The 23726-nt window shown below is 59.2% G+C and overlaps 2 protein-coding genes across 3 annotated transcripts; one reads left to right on the forward strand and one right to left on the reverse strand.

Moving 5' to 3' along the window:
- Positions 1-232: 232 nt before the first annotated feature.
- Positions 233-13769, forward strand: Ercc2 (ERCC excision repair 2, TFIIH core complex helicase subunit). The gene is made up of 23 exons (XM_026403775.2): positions 233-265; positions 576-675; positions 2129-2206; positions 2276-2338; positions 2478-2591; positions 3736-3852; positions 3943-4059; positions 4331-4454; positions 4546-4642; positions 4746-4879; positions 4964-5132; positions 6903-7021; positions 8787-8856; positions 8946-9015; positions 9110-9211; positions 10365-10428; positions 10712-10833; positions 12003-12095; positions 12182-12254; positions 12409-12479; positions 12590-12733; positions 12889-13032; positions 13319-13769. Exons 1-23 carry the CDS (start codon positions 261-263, stop codon positions 13409-13411), a joined length of 2283 nt encoding a protein of 760 aa, XP_026259560.1. The 5' UTR covers positions 233-260; the 3' UTR covers positions 13412-13769.
- On the reverse strand, positions 13639-17931 carry Klc3 (kinesin light chain 3). 2 transcript variants are annotated; one of them, XM_026403778.2, is made up of 12 exons: positions 17674-17931; positions 17076-17306; positions 16732-16801; positions 16131-16350; positions 15659-15746; positions 15481-15582; positions 14948-15121; positions 14466-14556; positions 14355-14395; positions 14161-14267; positions 13910-13973; positions 13639-13710 (listed from the first exon to the last, which is right to left on the reverse strand). In XM_026403778.2, exons 1-12 carry the CDS (start codon positions 17929-17931, stop codon positions 13639-13641), a joined length of 1518 nt encoding a protein of 505 aa, XP_026259563.1. The 2 variants fall into 2 exon arrangements, with proteins under 2 accessions (XP_026259563.1, XP_026259561.1); XM_026403776.2 differs by having other exon boundaries at positions 13639-13714; positions 13905-13973.
- Positions 17932-23726: the final 5795 nt, after the last annotated feature.

Genomic DNA, 23726 nt, shown 5'->3' on the forward strand with positions numbered 1-23726 from the left:
CTTCCTTCCTTGTTTTGTTGATAGTCCTCTACGATCCACAGTAATGCCTCTGACACCGCCTCGCCCAGAAATCCGCCTTTGCCTCTCCGTGCGCATGCGCATTATTCCGATTGGCTCCTCCCGGGGGAGTGATGGGCAGGTTCAGCCAATGGTGGAGTGACGAAGGTGGAGCGGCTCCTCCAGGACACCCACGTCCCCGCCCCTTTCTGAATATTCATAAGGAAGGCGGGTCTGCGCCTAGGCACGCCGCGGCCGCCGCCATGAAGTGAGAGCGGAGTGGGGGCTAGCGGTTCGGGATCGAGAGCGGGGGGATACATGGGAGGAACAATTGATGGAAGGAAGATGGGGGTCCGGTGGGCGCGCCTCAGGACGCGGCGGGGCGAGGGGAGACTGGAGGAGTGGGGTGGGAGTCGCTGCGGCGACCGGCGGGGCGGTAAGGAGACCGTAGCGAGGAGACGCCGAGGGGGACGAGGGTCTCCTGGGAAACTTGGGGATGTCGGACCTCACGGCGGGGAAGTGTGGAGGCTGGAGAGGGGCTGAGGGGACGGGACTGACCCCTTAGCCCCCGCCGCCAGGCTCAACGTGGACGGGCTGCTGGTCTACTTCCCCTACGATTACATCTACCCGGAGCAGTTCTCCTACATGCTGGAGCTCAAACGCACGCTGGACGCCAAGGTGGGTGGGTCCGGCCCGCGCTGCCCACTTGACAGGTAGGGCTGCCTGGTGGGGATCTGAGGCCGAGGTTGCAGGTCGTTGGGTTTTAAAAATCCAGGGCCCTCTGGGCGTGGTGGGTCACGCCTGTAATCCCAGCGACTCAGGAGGCTGAGGCGGGAGGATCAAAAGATCCAGGCCAGCCTGGGCAATTGAGCGAGACCCCGTCTCAAAATAAAAAATAGTAAAAGAGCTGGGGATGTAACTTGGTGGAAGAGCGCCCCGGAGTTAAGTCCTAGATACTAGAAAAAAAAAAAGTCAATCCGAGGACCTCAAGAATCCAGGACTCTAAAATCTCCTGTTATCTAAAACAATAATGGTTTGATCAGTGACAGGACTCTTGTCTAGAATGCATAAGACCTGGGTCCAAACACCCAATACCAGGGAAAAAGAAAATCAAGAAGCTAAAACAATAACAGTTAATAATGGAGCACTAACATTGATTAAAGGCTAAGTTTTCCAGTGCTTACCAATATATAGACTTCAGAGTGGGTGCTAACAGTTTTGAATGCTGGACCCACAGGCTCTCAGCCATGCACCCTTGGGCGAATCATTTAACCTCTTGCCATGGTTTCCACCTCTGTAAAATGAAGAGAGCACTTTCCTAGCATGGGTGAGGTCCTGGATCCTGAGAACATCAGCCTCCCGTGCAGGGCATGTGTGTGCACACAGTATTTATTTCTCCGGGTGTTGTGAGGGTTATGCAACTTAATACACAAAAGGCAGCAATTCCCAAGTGGGAATGATTTTGACCCCCAGAGGACATTTGGCAATGTCTGGGTGTGTTCCTGGTTGTCATCCCAGGAGGAAAGGAGCTATTAGACATCCTGCTGCACACACAACAGCTTCCCCATAACCAAATATTTTTTTGGCTCCAAATAGCAAAGATATGTGGAAACAGCACTAAGCACAGAGTAAGTCTGTGGAAGGTTTGTAAGCTAGAAGAAAAAGGGTTCACTGTACTTTAGATGCTGTTCCAAATATTTAAACCACAAATTTCTCACTGATCCTCATTGTCATGCTGAGAAGGGCACATTAATAGGCCTGTTTTAGAGGTGAGAATACTGTGGCCCAGAGAGGTAAAGATGCTTATCGGGGCTGGGGATGTGGCTCAAGCAGTAGCACGCTCGTCTGGCATGTGTGCGGCCCGGGTTTGATCCTCAGCACCACATACAAACAAAGATGTTGTGTCTGCTAAAAAACAAATGTTAAAAAAAAAATTTAAAAAAAGATGCTTATCGAAGACCACTCAACAAGGAGGTGACAGAAATGAGGTGCAAACTCCCTGTCCCTGGGGCGCAGACCTTAATTGCTATGTTGTTCTGCCTTCTCAGTTGGTGGCATTTGAGGGTGGGTCCCCAGAGTTTGTATTTCAGATTCTGAGAGCCTGTGTCTGTCTTCCTGCCCCCACACACAGGGTCATGGAGTCCTGGAGATGCCCTCAGGCACTGGCAAGACAGTGTCCCTGCTGGCGCTGATTATGGCCTACCAGCGGGTAAGTGAGCCCCTGAGCCTGGGAGGAGGGAGGGTGCTGGGCCAGGACTGAGCACACTGTCCTTGGCAGGCATATCCACTGGAGGTGACGAAACTCATCTACTGCTCGAGGACAGTGCCAGAGATTGAGAAGGTAGGCTGGGGTGGACCCCATGATGGCTACACTCCCTAGCCTTATGGGGTTGGGATGCTGAAGAGGAGGCTGGGGCCTGGCAGGGCAGGGGCTGGAGCTTCCAGTGAAGCTGAGCCTCTCCCCTCCCCCATCTGAGCAGGTGATTGAGGAGCTTCGCAAGTTGCTCAATTTTTACGAAAAGCAGGAAGATGAGAAGCTGCCATTTTTGGGGCTGGCTCTGAGCTCCCGCAAGAACCTGTGCATTCATCCTGAGGTGATTATCCACTTCCTCCTCTTGCCCTAAGTCCCAGGGTCGAGGGACCTCTTCCCTCCAACCATGAATCCTGGGTCCCAAGATGAGAGCTCTCAGGAAGTATGAGAATTTCTCAGGAAGGGGCCATGAACAGAATTTCTTTCTTGCAAATTCTGATTCCTCATTCATGGCCCAGGTGAGTGGACTCCTCCAGCTCCTGGAGTCTAGAGACCTGTCTTTCTGACTCTGAAATTTACTAGCTGTATATATATTTTTTCTTTCTTTTTTTTTTTTTTATGGTGCTGGGGATTGAAACCAGGGCCTTGTGCATGCCAGGCAAGCACTCTACCAACTGAGTTATATCCCCAGCCCTTAACTGTATATTTTTATATAGGTGACTTTGGCAACCTGGGTCTCAATCTTCCCTTCTATAAAATGGGGCTAATTAAATATCTGTCTCATAAAAGTTGATGAGATTGGGTAAGATGGTGCAGTTGAAACCTGTAGCGTGTACAAAGACTTAAAAGAATATATATCATGATGAAGGCACAGTGGGGCACGCCTATAATCCCAGCATCTGGGGAGGCTGAGGCAGGAGGATTTTGAGTTCAAAGCCAGCCTCAGCAAAAGCGAGGCACTAAGCAACTCAGTGAGACCCTGTCTCTAAATCAAATACAGAATAGGGTTGGGGATGTGGCTCAGTGGTTCAGTGCCCCTGTGTTCAATCCACAGTATCAAAAAAAAAAAACAAAAAAACTTTGAGTGCCAATATGACATCACAGGTGAAACATTCTCCGCCTAACTTTGTATGATTGGTGAAACTCAAAGTGCAGACATACTGAAAGGACTATATAAAACAGCCTGTGTATGTTAATGAACCACAACTGAATTACACATTTAAACTTTGAGTTCCATCCCCAGATATTTCATTATGTATATGCAAATATTCCAAAAGTCCAAACAGCATCTGTAGTCCAAAACACTCTGGTCCCAAGCATTTCAGACAGGGGCAGTCACGGGGGGTAGTCGGGAGTGTGACTGTGCTTGCAGTCTGTACCCTGCAGTAAGTTAGGTATGTTAACCAATAATAAAGCAGGTTGAGGTTCAAATTGTCCAAAAGTCCAGGTGAGCCTGTTTCAGGACTGAGTGTCCCCTGTGCCCCTAGGTGACACCGCTGCGCTTTGGGAAAGACGTTGATGGGAAATGCCACAGCCTCACGGCCTCCTACGTGCGGGCGCAGTACCAGCAGGACGCCAGCTTGCCCCACTGCCGCTTCTATGAGGTGCCTGGGGGCCGCTGAGTGGGGCTGGGAGGGCCAGGATGCTCAGGGCAGCCGGCCTTGCTGACCCCTGCCTCCCTCTCCTCACCCCAGGAATTCGACGCCCATGGGCGCCAAGCGCCCCTCCCTGCCGGCATCTACAACCTGGATGACCTGAAGGCCTTGGGGCGGCGCCAGGGCTGGTGCCCTTACTTCCTTGCCCGCTACTCAGTGAGCCTGTGGGGGTGGGCAGAGAGTGGGTGTGAGGGTTGTGGGCTGCCTGTCCCTTGTCTGTCTGCTTGTGTGCGTCTGTCTGTTGGCCAGCACCTGTGTCTGTCGGTGTCTCTCCCTGTGCCTCTGAGCCTTGCCTGTGCAGAGCCTATGTCTTTGGGGCTTGCGCATCTGTCTCTGTCTCCTTGTGTCCTTGGCCTCCGCCTGTGAGGCAGGAATGTGACAGCGGAGGGCACCAGGAAGGCTAGAGCACCCTGTCCTCATCCCCCAGATCCTGCATGCCAACGTGGTGGTTTACAGCTACCACTACCTCCTGGACCCCAAGATAGCAGACCTGGTGTCCAAGGAGCTGGCCCGCAAGGCCGTGGTGGTCTTTGACGAGGCCCACAACATTGGTAAGGAGGGAGACGGGGTACAAAGGTGGTGGTAGCCCGCCAGACCTCCACCCTGCTGGCCGCAGCCCAGCCCACGCCCCTTCTTCTCTAGACAACGTCTGTATCGACTCCATGAGTGTCAACCTCACCCGCCGGACCCTGGACAGGTGCCAGGGCAACCTGGAGACCCTGCAGAAGACGGTGCTCAGGTGCCAGGAGGGAGCAGCTGGGAGGCCTGGTGCCTGCTGGGCCACCTACCACCAGCCCCGAGGGATGGGGTGCAGTTCTAGTCCCCTACCCGTGTCCCTGCAGAATCAAGGAGACGGACGAACAGCGCCTGCGCGATGAGTACCGCCGCCTGGTGGAGGGGCTGCGGGAGGCCAGTGCTGCCCGGGAGACCGACGCCCACCTGGCCAACCCTGTGCTGCCCGATGAGGTGTTGAAGGGTGAGCCGTGCTCTGCCCCGCTGCCCTTCTTGCCCGCCCGCCTGCCTCGTGCCGCTGACCCTCCTCTCCCCTCCTCTCTCGCAGAGGCGGTGCCTGGCTCCATCCGCACGGCTGAGCACTTCCTTGGCTTCCTGCGGCGGCTGCTGGAGTTTGTCAAGTGGCGGCTGCGCGTGCAGCACGTGGTCCAGGAGAGCCCGCCCGCCTTCCTGAGCAGCCTGGCGCAGCGCGTGTGCATCCAGCGCAAGCCCCTCAGGTGAGGCCCGCGTGGGGAGTGGTGCCTGCAAGCGCTGGGGCGGATCCCAGCCTCGTGCTGCCAGGCCTTGTCCACACCTGCTCTGTGGGGCACCACATTGCCTATGTCAGGAACTGCTGGCTGTCCAGCTGGGCAAGGATGGAGTGGCCCTGGGTGGCTGTGTTGGGCGGGCCTGGCAGGCAGCACAGCCGGACCTGGGAATTGCCTGAAGACAGTTTCCCAGAGGTGCTGTTTGTGGAGGGGGTGGGAGGGAGCAGTATTGATGCTTTTTTCCTTTGGGTGCTCTTGGTGCTGGGAGGGACCCAGGGCCTCCAGCATGTAGGTGGGTGCTCTCCGTGAGCTGCAGCCCGGCCTGGAGCCAGGCTGGGATGGAGGCTGAAATCCCGAGGCCCAGCAGGACTGGAGGTCTGGGAAACCGCCCTGGGTCCCCAGATGCATGTCTCCTTTGCCGGGAGTCACCGTGCAACACTGCCTTCACCCCCAAGCCGGGGCCGGGGCCTCCCAGGGGTGCATTTGGGGATCATTTAGTGGGGTTCAGACCCCTGAGGCATGGAGCTAGCAGATAATGGACTCAGGAATAGGAGGAGGGGGCCAGAACTTTTCCCTTGCTGATCTGGGTTTGCAAATCGTTGGTTTCTCTGAACCTCCGTCTTCTTTGTAACCTGGGTGGGTGTCAAGGTGGGTGTCGTCTTTACTTCACAGATTCCGTGCTGCTTAAAGGAGAAGGCAGCAAAGCCCACAGCTGGCCTCTTAGCTATGGTCAGCTAAGTTTTCCGTGTTCCTTCCCTCAGCTACATCCCCTGAGTGATGTCCCCACGCTGCAGATGAGGACATGGGCCTCGGGGAGAGGATGCCATTACCCAGGCTTAGCACTGCATGTGCTAAGTTTTAACTTTGAAACCAGCTCTATAGGACTTGAGAGGCTTGGCTACTCTGTCCCCAAGGGAGTGGGGCAGCTCTTGGTGTGGCTTTGTGCCTCTCCCCCAGGTAGGGGACTTGTGAGGGTGGAAGAGGGGCTCCACCACTCAACACATGTTCCCCAAGGGCCTCAGCGTTCCCGGGTGCGGAAGTGAGTGAGGTGGCCTACACCACCCTCATGGGGCTGTGACCCAGTGGAAGAGACAGACATATCCCCGACATGGTGATCCCCTCAGGTGCAGATGACGGAGCCTCAGGGCACCTGAGCCAGCCTGGTGTCAAAGGCAGGCTTGCAGCATGTTTAAAGTCTGACCGCCACCAGGCTCCAGTCAGGCGCTCCTGCTCCGGACCTGTCCCTCTGGGGCGAGCGCTGCAGGCTTACCTGTGTGTGACTGGCTAGGTGGCCCTGTGTGTCCGTGTGGTTGACACAGTCTACGTGAGGTTGTGTGTGGATGTATGTATGGGGGACTGTGACAGTGTCACCAAGGTTCCTGAGAGATAGGAGAAACTGATGTGTGTGCGTGTGCGCTTGAGATCTGTGGTCATGTGGGATTAATGATGTGACTGCGGGGTTCTGGGTGTGGCTGTGGGTCTTGTTTTGAGGAGACCCTGCCAGTGAGGCCATGAGCGTGTGTGACAAGTGGCCATGTTCTGTCTGCCATCACGAAGTGGAGGCTCAGCATAATGTGCCAGTGTTCGAGGTGAGGATGCTGAAGTTTCTGGGACAGATCTAGTTCCTGGCCTCATGAAACACCCGGTTGCCAGGAGGGACACATGCGGCCACGAGCTCTGACAGCAGAAAAGGGGCTTCTGAGCCTGTCCTTCCCTCTGCCCCCGCCCCGCCCTCCACAGGTTCTGTGCCGAGCGCCTGCGGTCCCTCCTGCACACCCTGGAGATCGCCGACCTGGCCGACTTCTCCCCGCTTACTCTACTTGCTAACTTCGCCACCCTGGTCAGCACCTACGCCAAGGGTAAGCTCCCCTCTTCTTGCATCTGCTGAGTCCCTGGCAGCTGGCATCGGGGTCCTAGACAAGCCTCCACTGTTGTTGGCAGGGGTTTGGACACAGGCCTTGAAGGCTTGGGCTTGGGAGGCTGGGCTCCATTTTGACAGTCCCTGGGAGCTGAGCAGGCCTCCCTCTGGCTACAGAGTGGGGAAGGATGGGGTGGGCAGCGGAACGAGGTGAGCATGGCTAGACCTGGTCACTGTACTGGAGGGCAGTGGCAAGCCATAGCAGGTTCTGAGCAAGGGAGGTGCCAGGTCAGATTAGTGCTTTAAAAAAATTCTGGCAGGGACTGGAGGCAGTCGTTGGGGTAGACAGCAGGTACCTGAGCAGGAGAGGAGGGGGCGGGACTGTGAGGCAGAGAAAGGTAGGTTTGGAGAGAGATGGGAAGGAGAGGCCGAGATGGGGAGCGCGTTAGTGGTGTGAGGACACTCGGGCCTCTGGCCTGTGGGAGAGGGGGATGTTCTGAAGGCTTCAGCCAGGTTCCCTCTGCTCCTTAGCTGACCAAGGGCTCAGCCTGATCCTTGGGGATTACAGGAAACTGGGTCAGACCTGCCGCCCTGCGCTGGGCCTCAGCAGGAGCAGAGTCTCTGCCCTCCCGCCAGGGCTGTTGCCATGAGCACTGGACGCTTCCCCCAGTCCCTCCTCCCGCCGTTTCCCAATCTACCAAGGCTCACATCACTAACCTGGAACATGCTTCTCCCATCTCCAGTCTCGCTCGGCCCAGCAGCTGTGCCCCTTCTGTCCCTCCCTCAGCCCAAGGCTGGACGGTGCCACCTGCCTGATCTGCCCTGGCCCAGCCCTCCCCACTCTGAATCATTGCTCTCTGGGAGCTGTCCCTCCCCCCTGGACCAGGAGCCCTTGTGGGCAGGGCTGAGGCTGTCTCTGGTCACTACTGTGTCGTCAGCACAGGGCCAGGCACAGAGGACTTGATTTCTTTTTTAAATAAGTGAAAGAACATGCAAATCATTCATTCATTTTTTGCTTAAAGAAAGCCTGGCCATGCACTGTGGGAGCAGGAACCAAAAAAGGCCTCACCCCTGCCCTGCTGGGAGCGATATTCTGGAGGGGAAACCAGTAGCAAAAACAAAGACAGCCTAGTCCAGGAGGCCTGGTTAGGAAGGACGGGCGGTGTTGCTGCGTCCCCGTGGCCGGTGGGGGCAGCCTCTGGAGAGGCTGCTTTCTGCAGTTCGGGGCCGGAACCCAGGGCCTCGCACACGTTAGACAGTGCTCCACCAAGCGCGCCACCCAGCCTGGGAGCTGACTTTTGAATAAGGGCTCCGGTGGCCGCACGGGCTGCCTGTGGGAGGCAGTGGGAAGGGTGAGCTGGGGAGGGAGGAGGAGAGGGTGGCGTGCTGGGTCCCACGGTGATTCTGGAACCCGGGGGTAAGCAGGGAGCATGGTGGCCTGGGAGGGAGGAGATGGTGGCTGGCCAGGATTGTGGAGGTGGTCAGTCACAGGGGCATTTGGGAGGCAGAGCGGGCATGGGTGCTGAGTGGGCCTCCCAGGACAGCTCGAGGACGTAGCTCAGTGCTCTCGGGAACTGCTCGGAGGTCGCCCCAAAGAGCAGGCAGGCTGGGGTGTTCGGGCTCAGGTGCCTGCGTTTGGGGCTTGGGCCACTGGTGTTCAGTCCCATTTGCCCCTGGGACAGGGACCAGACGCAAGCAGGTTCCTGTGCGGGAATGGGACGGGTGACCTCCGTGAGGGTCTCACCGGCCTTTGCCTGTCCCTCCAGGCTTCACCATCATCATTGAGCCTTTTGATGACAGGACCCCCACCATCGCCAACCCCGTCCTGCACTTCAGGTGGGACCCTGGGCCTGAGCCGGCATGACAGACAGAGGGCAGCCCCGTCCTCCCCGCCGGGCCTCACTGTCCGGGTCTGCTCTCCACAGCTGCATGGATGCCTCCCTGGCCATCAAACCTGTGTTTGAGCGCTTCCAATCTGTCATCATCACCTCCGGGGTGAGGACCCTTCCCTGACCCCTCCAGTCCTCCACCATGGGGCTCCCGCTCCTTCCTTGGTCTGATGACATCCCTCTTGCTATCCCTCCTATAGACACTGTCCCCACTGGACATCTACCCCAAGATCCTGGATTTCCATCCTGTCACCATGGCAACCTTCACAATGACACTGGCCCGGGTCTGTCTGTGCCCCATGGTGAGTGTAGAGGATGGGGTTAGGGGCTGCCTTCCTCCCGCGGCCTGTCTGCCCCTCCTCAGGCAAGAGAGCTGCCCGCTGGGGTGCCCAGGTGGGCTCCGCCTGCTCCTGTGTGTCTGGCTCGCAAAGCCTGTTTTCTCCTCTGCACTTCTTGTTTTTTTGGTACCAGGGATTAAACCCAGGCACTTATCCACTGGACCCCCCTTGCCCTTTTTATTTTCCATTTGGAGACAGGATCTCACTGACTTGCTTAGGGCCTCACTAAGTTGGAGGCTGGTTTTGAACTTTTGATCCTCCTGCCTCAGCCTCCCAAGCCACTGGGATTACAGGCCTGTGCCACTGTGCCTGGCTTTGGTCTGTGAAGTGGGAATGCCTCCTCCCTGATCTCCCAGGGCCACTGACAGGATTCAGAGAGTGTAAAACACGAATGTAGCCCACATCTCGCTCATGTGGCTTTGCCCAGTTCTTGCCCAGCCATGACCTGGGTAGGTGAGCCTTCTCTCTGGGTCAGTCTCTGTGGTAAACGGCCTCAGGTCACAGGCTCTGAAGCCCAGAGTCTGGATGTATTTTGGAATTTGGAATTTTCCAGGTTTTAGAAGGTTTTTTCCTTTTTTGGTGCTGGGATGGAACCAGGGCCTCGGGCATTCCAGGCAAGCACTCTGCCACTGAGCTGCAGCCTCGCCCTGCAAAAGCTTTTGAAGAGTCACACGAAGGGGGTGAGTTGGCCTCTGAGTGGACTCGGGTCAGTGCAGTTTTTGCCGAATAGTTTTTTGGCTTTTGGAATTGCCCTTCGGGGACTGGGGCCCCATAGTGACCACCAGCTGCATGGTGGCATTGTGAGGACAGCCAGCGGTGGCACTGGTGGCGAGCAGTGGTTTGGAACCAACTAGCCCAGCAGTGCGGTGGGCTGGACATGGCTGGAGGCATGGACAGGCTCAGGTCGGTTCTTTTTCTACTGTGACGATGGGCAGGTGACTTACCTTCCCTGAGCTCAGGTCATCTGTAACAGGTAGCATTGCAGCGTCAATAACAGGTAGCTAATGGTTCACCTAGTGATGCTGGATCTATTAAAAGCTTTGAATGGCAGTAACAGGGGGTGAGCATATGTGACAGTGGCGACTGCTTCCTTTATTGTGACCTTTGCTTGCTCCAGATCATCGGCAGGGGTAATGACCAGGTGGCCATCAGCTCCAAATTTGAGACCCGGGAAGATATTGGTATGCTGCCTGCGGGGCCGGTTTCTGTGGGTTCCAGTGGGATCCTAGTGGGCTGTGCATGAGCTCCTAAAGCTGCTCACCTGGAAGTGATGCAGCCACTTTTGCCCTCATTGGCTGTGGCAAGTCACAAGGCCACGCCTGCTTCAGGGAGCTGGCTCTGAAGGAGGGGTTGGGTGTGTGAGCAGCCCGCAGACAGCCTCGGGGCTTCCGAGAACCCCAAGTTCAGGATCGGGAGGGGGAGGGGGCCCTGCGCCAGGAGGGGGCCCAACCTCTGACCCTACAGCCGTGATCCGGAACTATGGAAACCTCCTGCTGGAGATGTCCGCCGTGGTCCCTGATGGCATCGTGGCCTTCTTCACCAGCTACCAGTACATGGAGAGCACTGTGGCCTCCTGGTACGAGCAGGTACGCCCAGCCACCCTGCCACCCATCTGGGAAGCCCCTCTCCTCACTCTTGGTGCTGCCTGGGCGTCCTTCCTGTTTTCAGTGACAGGTGGCCTAAAACACGGGAATGTGCATGAAATAAACCCCACACGCCTCAACCCATGGCAGCCTCTGGCTCCTGGTACCCTGGCTGCTCTTTTCGGGCTTCCCCTGTGACTGTCCCTCCAGCACATAGTGCTCGCTGTGGACATGGGAAACAAGTATGGCTCTTGCTGGGTGAAGGTTCTGGAACTAGGGCTGGACCAGGACTCCAGGCAAAGCCTCTGGAGAACCTGCAGACCCTCTGGGAAGTGTGAGGATGGGCTTGGGGCACGGAGGCCGGGGCTCAGCATGGCCACACTGGGCCATGGCAGGAGGTGGTGGGAGGGGCACATCCTGCCCGTCTCTGAGCGCCCCTGACCAGCTCTCAGGGCCCAGAACACTTCTTTGAGGTGAGATGAGTGGACTCACTAGTCCAGGCTTCAGGGAGCGCTGGGGCTGGGGCTGGGGCTGGGGCAGGAGCCTTGTCCCTCAGAGCCACGGCCAGACTCTTTGCACAAAGTAGGAAAGACGGCTAGAGCCACTTGTGTGCTATTAAGAAACCTTGCCTACCCAAGGCCATGAAAAGGGACTCCCATTTCCTCCTGGATGCTCTGCGGCTTTAGCTTCCACACCTGTGTCTGAGGCAGCCTACATCGGCTGTGTGGGGTGAAGGTCAGGTTCATTTCCCATTTGGAACCCATTTGCTTCCATATGATTCGTTGAAAAGAGATGTCCCCACTGAACTGCACAGGTGACCATGGGGCTGGTCTCCGTCTCTGGCTGGGTCTGTCTCTGTGTCCACTACAGTGTGGGGTGTGCACTCGGGGTAGCCTCCGCTGGCCCCAGGTGGATTAGTCAGCCCCTGCACCCCCGTGGCTGGGTACTGTGTCCCGACTGGCCACCATGGGCCATGTGCCTACCCCACTGGGCTGACCACGGTGAAGTTGGACAGTTCTGTCCCTTCCTTCCTGTGTCCCAGACAGGCAGGTTGAGGCCCAGAGACACGGTCCTTTACACAGGAGTCTGAGGCAGGGCTGGGTTTCACCAGGTACGGCCATGCCCTGAACCACGGCCAGCCCCAGCCCTGACCTCCTGCTGTCCCCCCTCAGGGCATCCTTGAGAACATCCAGAGGAACAAGCTGCTCTTCATTGAGACCCAGGATGGGGCCGAGACCAGTGTTGCCCTGGAGAAGTATCAGGAGGTGGGTGTGGGGTGGGGAGGCTGAGGCAGCGCTGGGTGGGCTCAGGTAGTGGCTCTGAGGGTGACTCAGCTTGCCCCACCCCCCAGGCCTGCGAGAATGGCCGAGGGGCCATCCTGCTCTCAGTGGCCCGGGGCAAAGTGTCTGAGGGAATCGACTTCGGTGAGTGGCCTGCTTTCCCCTGCCTAGCGCTAGAGCACGTCCTCCACACCCGTCTGCTCCCTTGGGGGACCAGCCACCCCCAGCCTGGGCCTGGCGAGGGCCTCAGCCCCCAGCACCCTGCAGCTCACTCGTGACCTCTCACCCCTGCCCACAGTGCACCACTTCGGGCGGGCAGTCATCATGTTTGGTGTCCCCTATGTCTACACCCAGAGCCGCATTCTGAAGGTGAGCCACGTGAGGGGGGACAACGTGGTTTGTGGGGTTGCTGGAGGAGGGCACAGGCACTTGGGAAGGGATGGCTCCCCATCCCTCTCCTCCTCACCCCCTGGCCCCAGGCACGGCTGGAATACCTGCGGGACCAGTTCCAGATCCGCGAGAACGACTTCCTCACCTTTGACGCCATGCGCCACGCGGCCCAGTGCGTGGGCCGGGCCATCCGGGGCAAGACGGACTACGGCCTCATGGTCTTCGCCGACAAAGTACGGGCTCGGGGGCCTCTGCACCCCACCCTGGCTTCTGAGCCCCGCTGTCTCCCCATTCGCCATCCAGATGGGCAGGGTATGGTGGCAGGGGCAGCAGTGGCCAGGCTTTCCAGCCTGGGCCTGACACCCTGTCCCCACCCTCCCACGCAAAGCGGTTCGCCAGGGCGGACAAGCGGGGGAAGCTGCCGCGCTGGATCCAGGAGCACCTCACCGACGCCAATCTCAACCTGACCGTTGACGAGGGCGTCCAGGTCGCCAAGTACTTCTTGAGGCAGATGGCGCAGCCTTTCCACCGGGTGAGCCCTGGGCCCTGTTCCCTCCCGGCTGTGCTCCCCCAGCCTGCCGCCTCGTTGCGGGCACATGCCAGGCCCTGGGGGCTGTGGGACTGCTTCCCTGTGCAGCTGCCTGGGGAGGGTAGATGAGGCCCGGTGCCCTGTCTTCTGGATTTTGTGGACAGCTCCCAGTTCAAAATTCTGTCCCTTAGCCCTCCTGTCCCCACTGCCTCTGGAGTCCTGGTCCCCTGCAGTGGTGCTGTAGCAGCTTCCTCAGGCCCTGGCCAACTTCCCTCTCTGACCCCTGCAGGAGGATCAGCTGGGGCTGTCCCTGCTCAGCCTGGAGCAGCTGGAGTCGGAGGAGACGCTGCGGAGGATCGAGCAGATCGCCCAGCAGATGTGAGCGGGGCAGGCTCCTCAGAGCAGTATGAGGTGACGCCCTCGTCTTGCCTGGCCCTGTCCCAGCAGCACAGAGGACCCCTCAGGTGGACATTCCAAATCTAGCCTTTAATTACGGGGGAGAAGGCAGCAGTGATGTTCGACCCACTGGCCCCCCGCCCCCCAGGCAGGGGAGCTGAGGACACGGGTGGCCACCCCCCATTCTGGAGAAGCTGCAGCGTCCCATCCGTGTTAGCGGGGGCTCATGTCCTGGATACTGGCGCTGAGGGTCCGAGGGAGCTCCCTTAAGGGCCGACTGCGGAGCTGGGGACAGGCACAGGGAGCGGTGGGTCAAGGGGCAAGCAGATCTCTGCTCCAGTTGTCACTGCGCCCGTCCCCCTGCCTCTGCCCCAGGTACACCCTCCCTTCTGTCCTGGGCTCTGCTCCACCCCCACCTGTCAGCCCTGCCTCTCTGAGCCTGCCACGGTGGCTCTGCTCCATCTTTGACAGGTGTCCCTCTCACCTGAGCCCCCGGAGCTCTGACATTCTCTGTATTCAGCACGTTTAGGGACATGGCTCTCTTCATCCTGCAGAGAATGTGTCAGAGAAGGACAGGTGAATGTCCAGACCCCTCTAGGAAGGTCCTCTCCAGGACTAGGTTAGATCTGTGTCACAGGGCAGATGGGAGCCATGGAAAGCTCTTGAGCAGGACTGGGGGAGGGTGCTGCAGGTGCCACCACCATCAGGGCTTGGCCACCTCGAGCCGGCACTCACCCTGCTGCCCCTGCCAAGCCCTCCCCTCGGAGACGGGACACCAGCTTCTCACTTCCCCGCCGGAGAGACTCACGGAGCTTAGAGAATGAGCTGCTCCTTCGAAGAGCCTGAAGAGGAGCCAGGGACAGTGACTGACCCCCACCTGGCCCATCCAGCCCCATCTCCCCTCAGGAACCAAAGCAGGGCCTCCTCACCTGTTGTTCTGCTTCACCAGCTGTGCCTGTGTTAGGAGCTCCTGGGGGACAGAGGGGACGTTGAGAGGGGCACTGAGGAGCCCTTGGGAGGGAGGAGGGCAGAGGGCTCACCCAGAGGTGGCGGCAGGCCCTCCCTGCGGAGGATCTCCCTGTACAGCTCCTCTGCCTGCTCGTACTTGTTCTGCTTCAGGTAGGCGGAGGCCTGCAGGGGAGGGCGGGGCAGGGGGACCTTGGCTGTAATCTGGGGACTTCTTGGGACCCCCAGCCCATCTTAAGTGCAAGCCTGGCCACACTGCCTCCTGGGCCCCACCCTGCCTTGGCCGTGTCACCTCTGTGCCTGTCTCCTGTACAAACGGGGTGATGGTAGCTCTGCTGTAACGAGCTAAGAAGGGGCTGCCCACGGCGGGTGCAATAAAGATGTGATGTTGCATCTGGTCCTGCCAGTATCCTCTGCTGGAACCGTTCTCTGGCCATAAACTGGCACACTTCCTGATGCTGAAGGGACTTTTCCGTCAGGGCCCCACCTCCCCCCCTGGAGCTCCTGTTGTACTTGCCTGCAGCCCCATAGCCCCCTGCCCCCTGCAGCGCCTCACCAGGTTGTTCTTGGTCTTGGCCACATTGGGGTCGTGGGGGCCACCCAGGGCCTCGTAGATGCTCAGGGCGCGGGCGTAGTGCCGCTCCACGTCCTCGAACTTGCCCTGGTTCTGGCAGAGCAGGGCTAGGTTGTTGAGCTGCTTGGCCACGTCTGGGTGGTCGGCGCCTAGGACCTGGGGGTCACGAGCCACGGGAGTCACGGGGTTGGTGGGCCCCATGATGGCACTGCCATGCCGGAGACGCAGGTGGGGATTACAGAAAGAGGAGCAGCTGCAGGGGCAGAGGCTGCGGTGCTCCAGACGCTGGTGGCATACAGGGGTAGACCGCCAACCAGGGGGGTCAGAGGGCAGGGCTGGGAGGGGGCGTGTGAGGTCACAGGCAGCAGAGTCCAGGTGAAACTAGAAGGTCGGGGGCAGGCCGTGCGGTGGGCGATCTAGGGCCACATGGGTGCCCAAGAGACAGAGGATCAAAGGGAAGAGCACCAAGTCACAGCCACACAGGACAAGGGGTCATCTGGGATTGGGTAGGGGACCTTCTCACGGATCTCCAGGGCACGCTGGCACAGGGGCTCTGCCTCCCGATAACGCCCACGTTTCCCGTAGAGGACAGCCAGGTTGTTGAGGGTGGCAGCCACCTGCAGGGGGGGTGCAGGTTGGAGGGGGCGGGCTCTGCGGCCTCCCTCCCGTCCCTGCGGGTGGGGGCCCACTCACTGCAGGGTGTTCAGGACCCAGCGTCTGCTCCCGGATCTGCAGGGCGTCGTGGAGAAGGTCTGTCGCCTCCTTGTACTTGTTCTGGTCCCTGTGAGGCAGTCACAGGGGTGGCGGGGACGGCCAAGCTGGGCTACTGCTGGGCTGGTTCAGACAGGTCCTGGGACCTGGCTGAGCCAGGTGTGGGTGGCACCCTCCAGGTGTCCCTTCAGGCCTCCCCAAACCTCCCGAGTCTCCAGCGCTGGCCCCGCACCGCCAGGTCTCTGCCAAGCCTCTGGCCACCCCCTCTCTTCCCCACCTGGGGTTGGGGCCCTTGCTGACTTCTGGGTCCCGGCCACTCCCGAGATCTCTGCCTTCCTCTTTGTTTTCCTGTCCTCTTCTGCCCTGTCCCTGTCCCCGTCTACCCCTGGTGCTCCATGTTGAGGGGACGCCAGGTCCTTCACCCAACAACAGGCCCTGCTAGTGCGGCCCTCACCGGTACACCAGGGCCAGAATGTTGAGCATGGTGGCCACATCAGGGTGGCAGTGGCCTGAGCTCCGCTCCAGGTCCTCCAAGGCCTGGCGGCACAGAGGCACAGCGACCTCGTAGCGGCCCTGGCCCGCATACTGGATCACCAGGTTGTGCAGGGTCCGAAGGCGGGCAGGGATCTCGTATCCGCCCTGCTGGGCTGCCGCGGCCCCTGCTGCTTCAGGACCTGGGGGAGGCAGGCACTGAGTCACCTCAGGCGCCATGGACATCTCGCAACTGCTGTGCTGAGGCTGGGTCCCCACACTGACCTCTGAGCCAGGGAACACAGGCATCCAACCTGCTGGTGGGATGTGGCCTGGCCTGGGGCAGGAACGGTGCCCACCTGGCCTGTGAGGTGTGTGGGGAGCTGCCTGGCTCACAGACCCAAGTTCACAGCTCCCGGCCTCACCTGCCGGTCACCCCCGCTAATGCCAGCCACCTGTCCCATCCTCCTCCTGACCCTGCCCTCCCCTCCCCCTCCATCACCAGAGAACTTGGGGTCCCTCCCAGCCTGGCTTGTGGTCCTGCCTGGCTGTGCTCCCACGTCACACGCGGCCCTCACACCCACCTCTCCTCTCCTCCTCCTCACTGGGGAACAGGGAGGCCAGGCTGTCTCGGCGAGGGGGGGACTCGGGGCGCTACAGGGAGGACAGGAAAGCGGGAGCTATGAGAACTGGGGCTAAACACAGCCTGGGTCCTGAATCCCTGGTGGGGTTTGAGGAGTGCTGATCAGAAGCCTTAGGGCTCTCCTGGGGGTCCAGGAGGATGGGGGCTTTGTGAGCAGCTGGGGGGCTTCTGGCAAATGCTGGGGGTCTGAGGGGTCTATAGAGGCTGGGGCCTTGGGGTGCTGGGGTGGGGCGGAGCCTCAGAAGCTCTGGGAGGGCCGTGTCCCTGCCAAGTCCTGCCCAGCACCTGGCTCTCCTCGGGCGGGTCGTACTGCCGCAGCTGCCCCAGGAACTCAAGGTGGTGCTTCTCCTCCTCCAGCTGCGCCACGGCCTCCTCGCTGGCCCGCAGCCGCCGCTGCGTCTCCTCCAGCTCCTCACGCAGCCAGACATTCTCCTGCGCCAGCCTCCGGGCCTGCGCCCGCAGCCGCTGCTTCTCGGCCTCCAGCACACCCACGTGCGCCGAGAGGGCCAGCAGCACCTGCAAGGGGCGGTCAGGAGCTGAGCTGGGGGCCGCCCTGGCCTCTTACAGCCCTGGCCCGGCATCCCACAGGGGCCCTGCAGATTCCACAGACTGCGGTGATGCTCGGGGACCCCTCTGACTTCACCCAGGAGGCAGATCTCAGGACCACTTCATGTTTCACCCTGTAACCCAAAGTCTCCGAGTCCCTCAGCTCCACCAGAGGGTGCTGTCTGGCTCAGGGCATCTTGATGCTGCCTGGGGACTCCACTTGTGGCCTGAAGCCTGCCCTCCCCGCTGCTGTCCCAGTGCCTCCCACCTCCCACCTGCTTCCCTGAACACCTGGTCTAAGCCCCAAGCCTGAGCGCCCCCACCAGGCCCCTCATACCTGGGCTTCGCCTAGCCCCAGCTCAATGGCCTCCAGGGAGTGGCCCACCACCTGCTGCTTCTCCTCCAGCAGCTCTGAGCCAGGCGCAGGACCATGTGCTGCCAGGGCCTCCGCCAGGTGCCCAGCCAGACTGCGGTGCTCTGCCCGCAGGGCCTCCAGCCCCTGCACCACCTGCCGCGTCTGCCGCACCAGCTCCTCGGGGTTCAGGCGCTCTGGGCCCAGCCCCATGCTCCCAGGGGACACCACCTGCACCGACATGGCTGCTCCTGGGGGTGGCAGTGGAGGTGGGGTGTCACTGCCAAGGCAGGCCAGTCCCCAGCTCCCACACGAGGATGGCCAGTCGGACCCCAACCTCTCCGCAACCCCACTCTCCCCTGCCCACCCACCCGGCCAGTCTCTGCCTCCGAGCCCTCTCCATCCCAGCCAAACCAGCTCTGCATCCGCCCCAGCCAGCCCTCACTGGGAACATTCTAGTCTACCTCTGTCTGTCTTCTGAAGCCAGGGCTCTGCCCTGAGGACAATTCCAAAATTTTACTGTATGTAATTAATCAAGAGGGCACTCAGCTGGCTCTTGATCCCCCCCACCTGCACTCAGCTTGCGGGGCTGGCCCTTCCCTCCCCAAGGTCCCCAGCACCCTGCCCAGAGCTCCCAGCCGGCAGTGTGCCCTGGGACCGGAGGCACCTCCTCTGCTGGGCGTGGGGGGCGGGGCACGTGGAGGCGGCAGCTCCCTGTGAGCTCATTCTTAGGGTGTTTTTGTTGGGAACCGGTCAGGCCACTGAGGGTGGGTGGGGCCGGAGGCCAGGGCGAGGGGCTGGGGCACCAGAAGCAGAGAAGCCTCTAAGTTGGGGAGAGAAGGAGGGGGCCAGCATGGTGGCTCCTGGGCTTGATGGACCCTGAGGGAACAGGGGCTCCACCCTCCACCACAGACAGGCTCAGCCAGCCCAGCGCCTGTTGGAACATGCACATGGCACAGGTGTGGCCCATGGATGTCACTGTCCGTGTGACAGTAGAGGTCTAAAGCCTCCTAATGAGTTGAGGTCCCACATGGGGATTTTGTGTGGTTTTATGTGAGTGACCAGGTCCAGTGTTTAGCTTTTGGTGCCTCCGGGGTCCGGGTAGACAACAGTCCTCAAATCTGCCTCCATTTATGATAGCTTTATCAGAATGTGTGGCCACCGGAGGCGCAGGAGCATCTACTACACACACGCCCTCCAGAGGTTTTCTTTTGGTGCTGGGAGTTGAACCCAGGGGTGATTTACCACTGAACCCCAGCCATTTTTATTTTGAGACAGGGTCTCATTAAATTATCCAGGCTGGCCTCCACTTGTAATCCTCCTACCTCAGCCTCCCTAGTGGATAGGACTAGAGGTGTGGCCACCACACCAAGTGCCTCCTGAGGCACTTAAAGACACAGTGCCACACACACATTCTCCCCTCTGAAACACAACACACACACACACTCCCTTGTTTCAAACAACACAACACGCACATACCCTCTCTTAACATACACATCCTCATTAGAAATACAGTACACATTCTTATCTTAGAAACACAACACACACTTTCTCCTCTTAAAAATACAGCTCAGACTGGGTGTAACGGCACACTTGTAATCCCAGTGGCACGGGAGGCAGAGGTAGGAGCATCGCAAGTTTGAGACCAGCATGAGCAACTTAGTGAGACCCTGTCTCAAAATTAAAAAATTATAAAGGGCTGGGTATGTGGCCAGTAGTAGAGCGCTCCTGGGTTCCACGTCCAATGCCACAAAATACAGCTCAACTCAAAAACTCACAGAAGTATGACCTAATGCAACCTGTGAAATCAGGTACACGCAGGTACATCTCCCACACCCACGCCTGCTGCCCACCGGAAATACCACACAGCTTTGCTCTGTCGACTCCCCTGCCCCTCACCTCCAATAATCCAACCAAATCCCCAAGAGTTCACAAATTGTGTCCCTGCACTCATCCATTACACTCACTTTCTCACACACATATACACAGTCCCCGAGCGGCCATCTCCTCCTTATGTACCTGAAGCCCCTCCATACACACTCCAAGAATCTGTTGGGGACCCCTCCTCGTGTCCCCCACTCCTCTAAGTCCCTCCACCTCCACCCTGTGTCCAGCAGAACTCACATGCAGGCACCCAGATACCTAGACACACAGATGGCCCCAAACTCAGTCTCAGTTACTCTGCGGGCCATGGGTGCCCACAGCGTGGGGTGCCCTACAGGTCGGGCAGCTCCCTGTCTCCCTGCACACTGCCCGGGCTCTGTCCACCACAAGCAGCCCTGAGCTCCCCGTACCTGCTGGCTGGACCATCGTCACATATGCTAAGAGTGTCCGGTGCACTTCACACGCCACAGAGTCCAATGGCCACCAAACTCTCCTATAGCTATACATTTGAATATAGGAATGTCCCCCCACTGATAGATGGCACAGCGTCCTCAGAAACCCATGGTAAACTGAAAATATCACAAGCTGAAAACGGATTTAGTGTAGCCGCCTCCTGGACATCTGAGCCGACAACAAAGCACTGCAGAGCACTGGTCGGCTCCTCTGTGACCACTGGCCAACTGGCCACTGCCGCTGCCCAGCATCACAAGAGAGGATGGCACGGTGTAGCGCTAGCCCAGGAAGGAAAAAATCAAAATTCACAACTCAGAGTTTGAAGAACAGTTTCTCCTGAACGCAAATCACTTTCACAAATTGTCAGTGGATTTCTCCTCAACACTGCAGGTCAGGTACCATCTCCAGTTTCTGTGGGGGCTGTAGGTTTGCGTACCACACCCTGCTCTCTCACCCTGTGCACACAAGCCACATAGATGGTCACATTCACAGTTACACAAGTCCATCAAGGGCCAGCCTGACAACCACAAGCACATAAAGTATTCACCCAGTTTTGTTAATGTAACAATCCCCGCCCCGACACACACCACCGGCAATCAGACCCGGCCTCTTGCACACCACACCAGGCCAGGACACCACAGCCCCGCCACAGTCCCGCTGCAGCTCCGGCCACAGCCACCCATCACTCAGGCTGTCACCGAGACAAACACCAGCCCATGCGCTCATATAGAGCCCCAAGGCTCCGCCAGCAGAGCAGTAATCACAGGCACAGCCCACACATGGCTCTCCTCTTCCATCCTGTCACCCAGGCACAGGACAATCCCAACCACACATCACTCCCCACAGAGAGGACTCCACGCTCGCTGGTGCCAGTCCACAGCAACTGTGGAAACACACACACACACACACACACACACACACTCTCACTGGCTTCCTCTCCATACACACCTCACTCTCCCAGCCCCACAGCTCCACACTTGGTAACCCAGGCAAGAGCCCAGCCTCGGGGCACAGTCACCCACAGCTCCGGGACACCACCACTGTGACACAACTCAGAAGTCAACCGCAGTCCCCTATGCACACACACTCCATCCTACAGGCAGAAGGACAAGGGCCACCACACAACACCGGTATCTAATCTTACAGCTGCCAGCAGAAAGTCACCGACAGCCACATGATCTCTGGGTTGCACACGAAGTCCTGTAACCAGCCCGACTCCCAACACACACGCACTCACGCACACCCCCCCTCCATCATAGACACAACCAGAGGTCACATCACAGAAGTGTTCCCGGTCCCGGGGTCATGCGGCCGCCCTCTCCCCTCCACACTCTCACCCCGCTCGTTTGTACGCTCTCGCGCGCACCGAGTCGCCCGGGCCTCACGCGCCGGCGCAGCAGGACCCCAGCGCGGCCCCCAGCCCCTCACCTTACCCTTGGCGGCGGTGGCCTCGCGCAGGTCACCAGGGTCCCCTCCCTTCGCCAGGCCCCGCCCCATCCTCGCCCTGTTTACCTGCGCGGGGGAGGACGCGGCGCGGCGGGGCCTGGGGACCCGGGAGCCCCAGGTCCGGCGGCGGCGTCCGGGGGCCGCGGTCCGTCCGGCCCCCAGGCGCGCGGCAGGCCCCGCCGCGCCCCCCGCGCCCCATCACCGCGGCGCCCCGCCGCCGCGCCCCTCCCCGGCGCCCACCTGCCGCGGAGGGCTCCGGACGGCTCGGCCGCGCCGCCCGCCGCGCCCCTCTCGCCCGGCCGCCGCCCGCTGCGCCCGCTGCGCCCGCTGAGCCCGCGGCCCGGCCGGGCGGCTCCCCGGGGGCGGGGCGACCGCGAGCCCCGCCCCCGCAGGTGAGCGGCCCCGCCCACATCCCGCGGGAAGTGCGGCCCCGCCCCCGCGCGGCCCCGGGGATCCCAGAGCCTCAGGCTCCCGCGGCCCGCAGCCTCCCGGCCGCGTCGAACCTGACCTGAGGCCTGAAAGGCCACGCTGGAATCTTGAAAACTCTGACCGACGACATTCTTTCAGCGCCTGCCGCGGGCCTTTGCCTCGGTTTACCTCCCTTCCCTCCGATCCGTCGTCTGTCAAGTCTCTTCACAAAGGCCGCCGCTTCTGAGAGCCCTTCCCTGGTGGCTCCTCTTATTTTTTTTATTTTTATTTTTTGGGTACGTAGGGTTGAGCCCAGGGGCGCTGAAACACTCAGCCACAGCCACAGCCCTTTCTATTTTTATTTAGAGACAGGGTCTCGCTAAGTTGCTTAGGGCCTCACTAAATTGCTGAGGCTGGTCTGGAACTTGCAGTCCTCCCATCTCAGCCTCCCAAGTTGCTGGGATGACAGGCATGGGCCACCATTCCCAGCTGTGATTGCTCCTTTTAAGGGCACCTTCCTACCAAAACGTTACTTCATTTCTCTGCTTGATTTTGTTCATGAAACTTTTCAGGGTCTAAGATCATTTTATATAACATGTTTTTTTTTTGAGAATTTTTAATATTTATTTTATATATTTATTTTTTAGTTCTCGGCGGACACAACATCTTTGTTGGTATGTGGTGCTGAGGATCGAACCCGGGCCGCACGCATGCCAGGCGAGCGCGCTACCGCTGAGCCACATCTCCAGCCCCTATAACATGTTTTTAACATATGACATCCTCGGGGCTGGGGACGTGTTAGGTAAGAATTGGGTTCTGGGTTCAAAGTGATTCCAGCATTCACTGGCTGTGCAGCCTTAGGCAATTAACTTCCCGTGCCTCGGTTTATCTAATATGTAAAGTGGGAACGGTTGAAGTCTGCAAGGATTGAATTGGTTAATGTGGACGGTATTTTTGTTTTTTGTTTTTTTAATCAGGGCCTGGCACAAAGGAAGGACTTAGTACGAATTAGCTACTATCGTATTACTGGTTCCTGTTCCCCCCTACTGACCTGCAGGTCCTGAGGGCAGGACTCTGTTGTCCACAGTATATGCTTGGCACCAGAACAGAGCCTGGTGCAAAGTAGATACTTAATGGACATTCGTTGGGCGAATGAACGAATCAAGTTCTAGAGTCGTGAGCTGGGTGCGTACAAGATTTGAACTTGGCCAAGCCGAGCTCTTGGAATCCCCTGCAGGCCCAGCTCACTGCACTGTGGGATTCTTCCAGAAGGGGGCGGCGCTGCTCCGTGGACCAGGCCCACCCCAGCGTCATTCGGAACCTGCGTTTCGGACAACCTGCCTCCGACAATCTCCAGTGCAGAGACTTCCTCCTCCCGGAAGCCCTCTCGGACCACCCCCAGCCTAGGCCTGCAGCCTCTGGGGCTCCCACACCCCTAGCCTGCGTATTCTGGGTCATCACTGTCTGGGGACCCGTCTGTCTCCCATACTGGACTGTGAATTCCTGGAGGGCAGGACAGGGCTAGGTGCCAGTCGGTCACCACGCTGTCCCCAGGGCCACCCTGCAGAGGGCAAACAGAGATGGCACTCTGCAGATTGAGTGTTGATTGGATCATGGAAAAAAAACCCTCAAACTCACATTCTAACTCTGCCAGGTATTAGTAGCCACAGGGTTGAAGGGGCAGCTGAGCCCCTTCATGGATGTGGTCACACTTAGGTAGTGAGGGGACTGGAGTCAGGTGGCCCAGCTTGGTCATTGTTGGCTGTGTGATCACCAGCTAGGAAGTGACCTCTCTGGGTTTCAGGTTCCTGGTCTGTGAAACCAGACTCCCAGGGGCAACCTACTCA

Source organism: Urocitellus parryii, chromosome 15 (assembly GCF_045843805.1).
Source record: "Urocitellus parryii isolate mUroPar1 chromosome 15, mUroPar1.hap1, whole genome shotgun sequence".
NCBI classification, from domain to species: Eukaryota; Metazoa; Chordata; class Mammalia; order Rodentia; family Sciuridae; genus Urocitellus; species Urocitellus parryii.

Coding starts and splice junctions, on each gene's coding strand:
- Klc3 (XM_026403776.2), bottom strand. CDS start 17,931: ATGTCGGTGCAGGTGGTGTCCCCTGGGAGCATGGGGCTGGGCCCAGAG. Junction 16,802..17,075: donor ACCCGCCCGAGGAGAGCCAG/GTGCTGGGCAGG, acceptor TCCTCCCTGTAG/CGCCCCGAGTCCCCCCCTCG. Junction 14,268..14,354: donor CTGGTGAAGCAGAACAACAG/GTGAGGAGGCCC, acceptor GCTCCTCTTCAG/GCTCTTCGAAGGAGCAGCTC.
- Ercc2 (XM_026403775.2), top strand. Junction 10,429..10,711: donor TGAGACCCGGGAAGATATTG/GTATGCTGCCTG, acceptor CTGACCCTACAG/CCGTGATCCGGAACTATGGA. Junction 10,834..12,002: donor TGGCCTCCTGGTACGAGCAG/GTACGCCCAGCC, acceptor GTCCCCCCTCAG/GGCATCCTTGAGAACATCCA.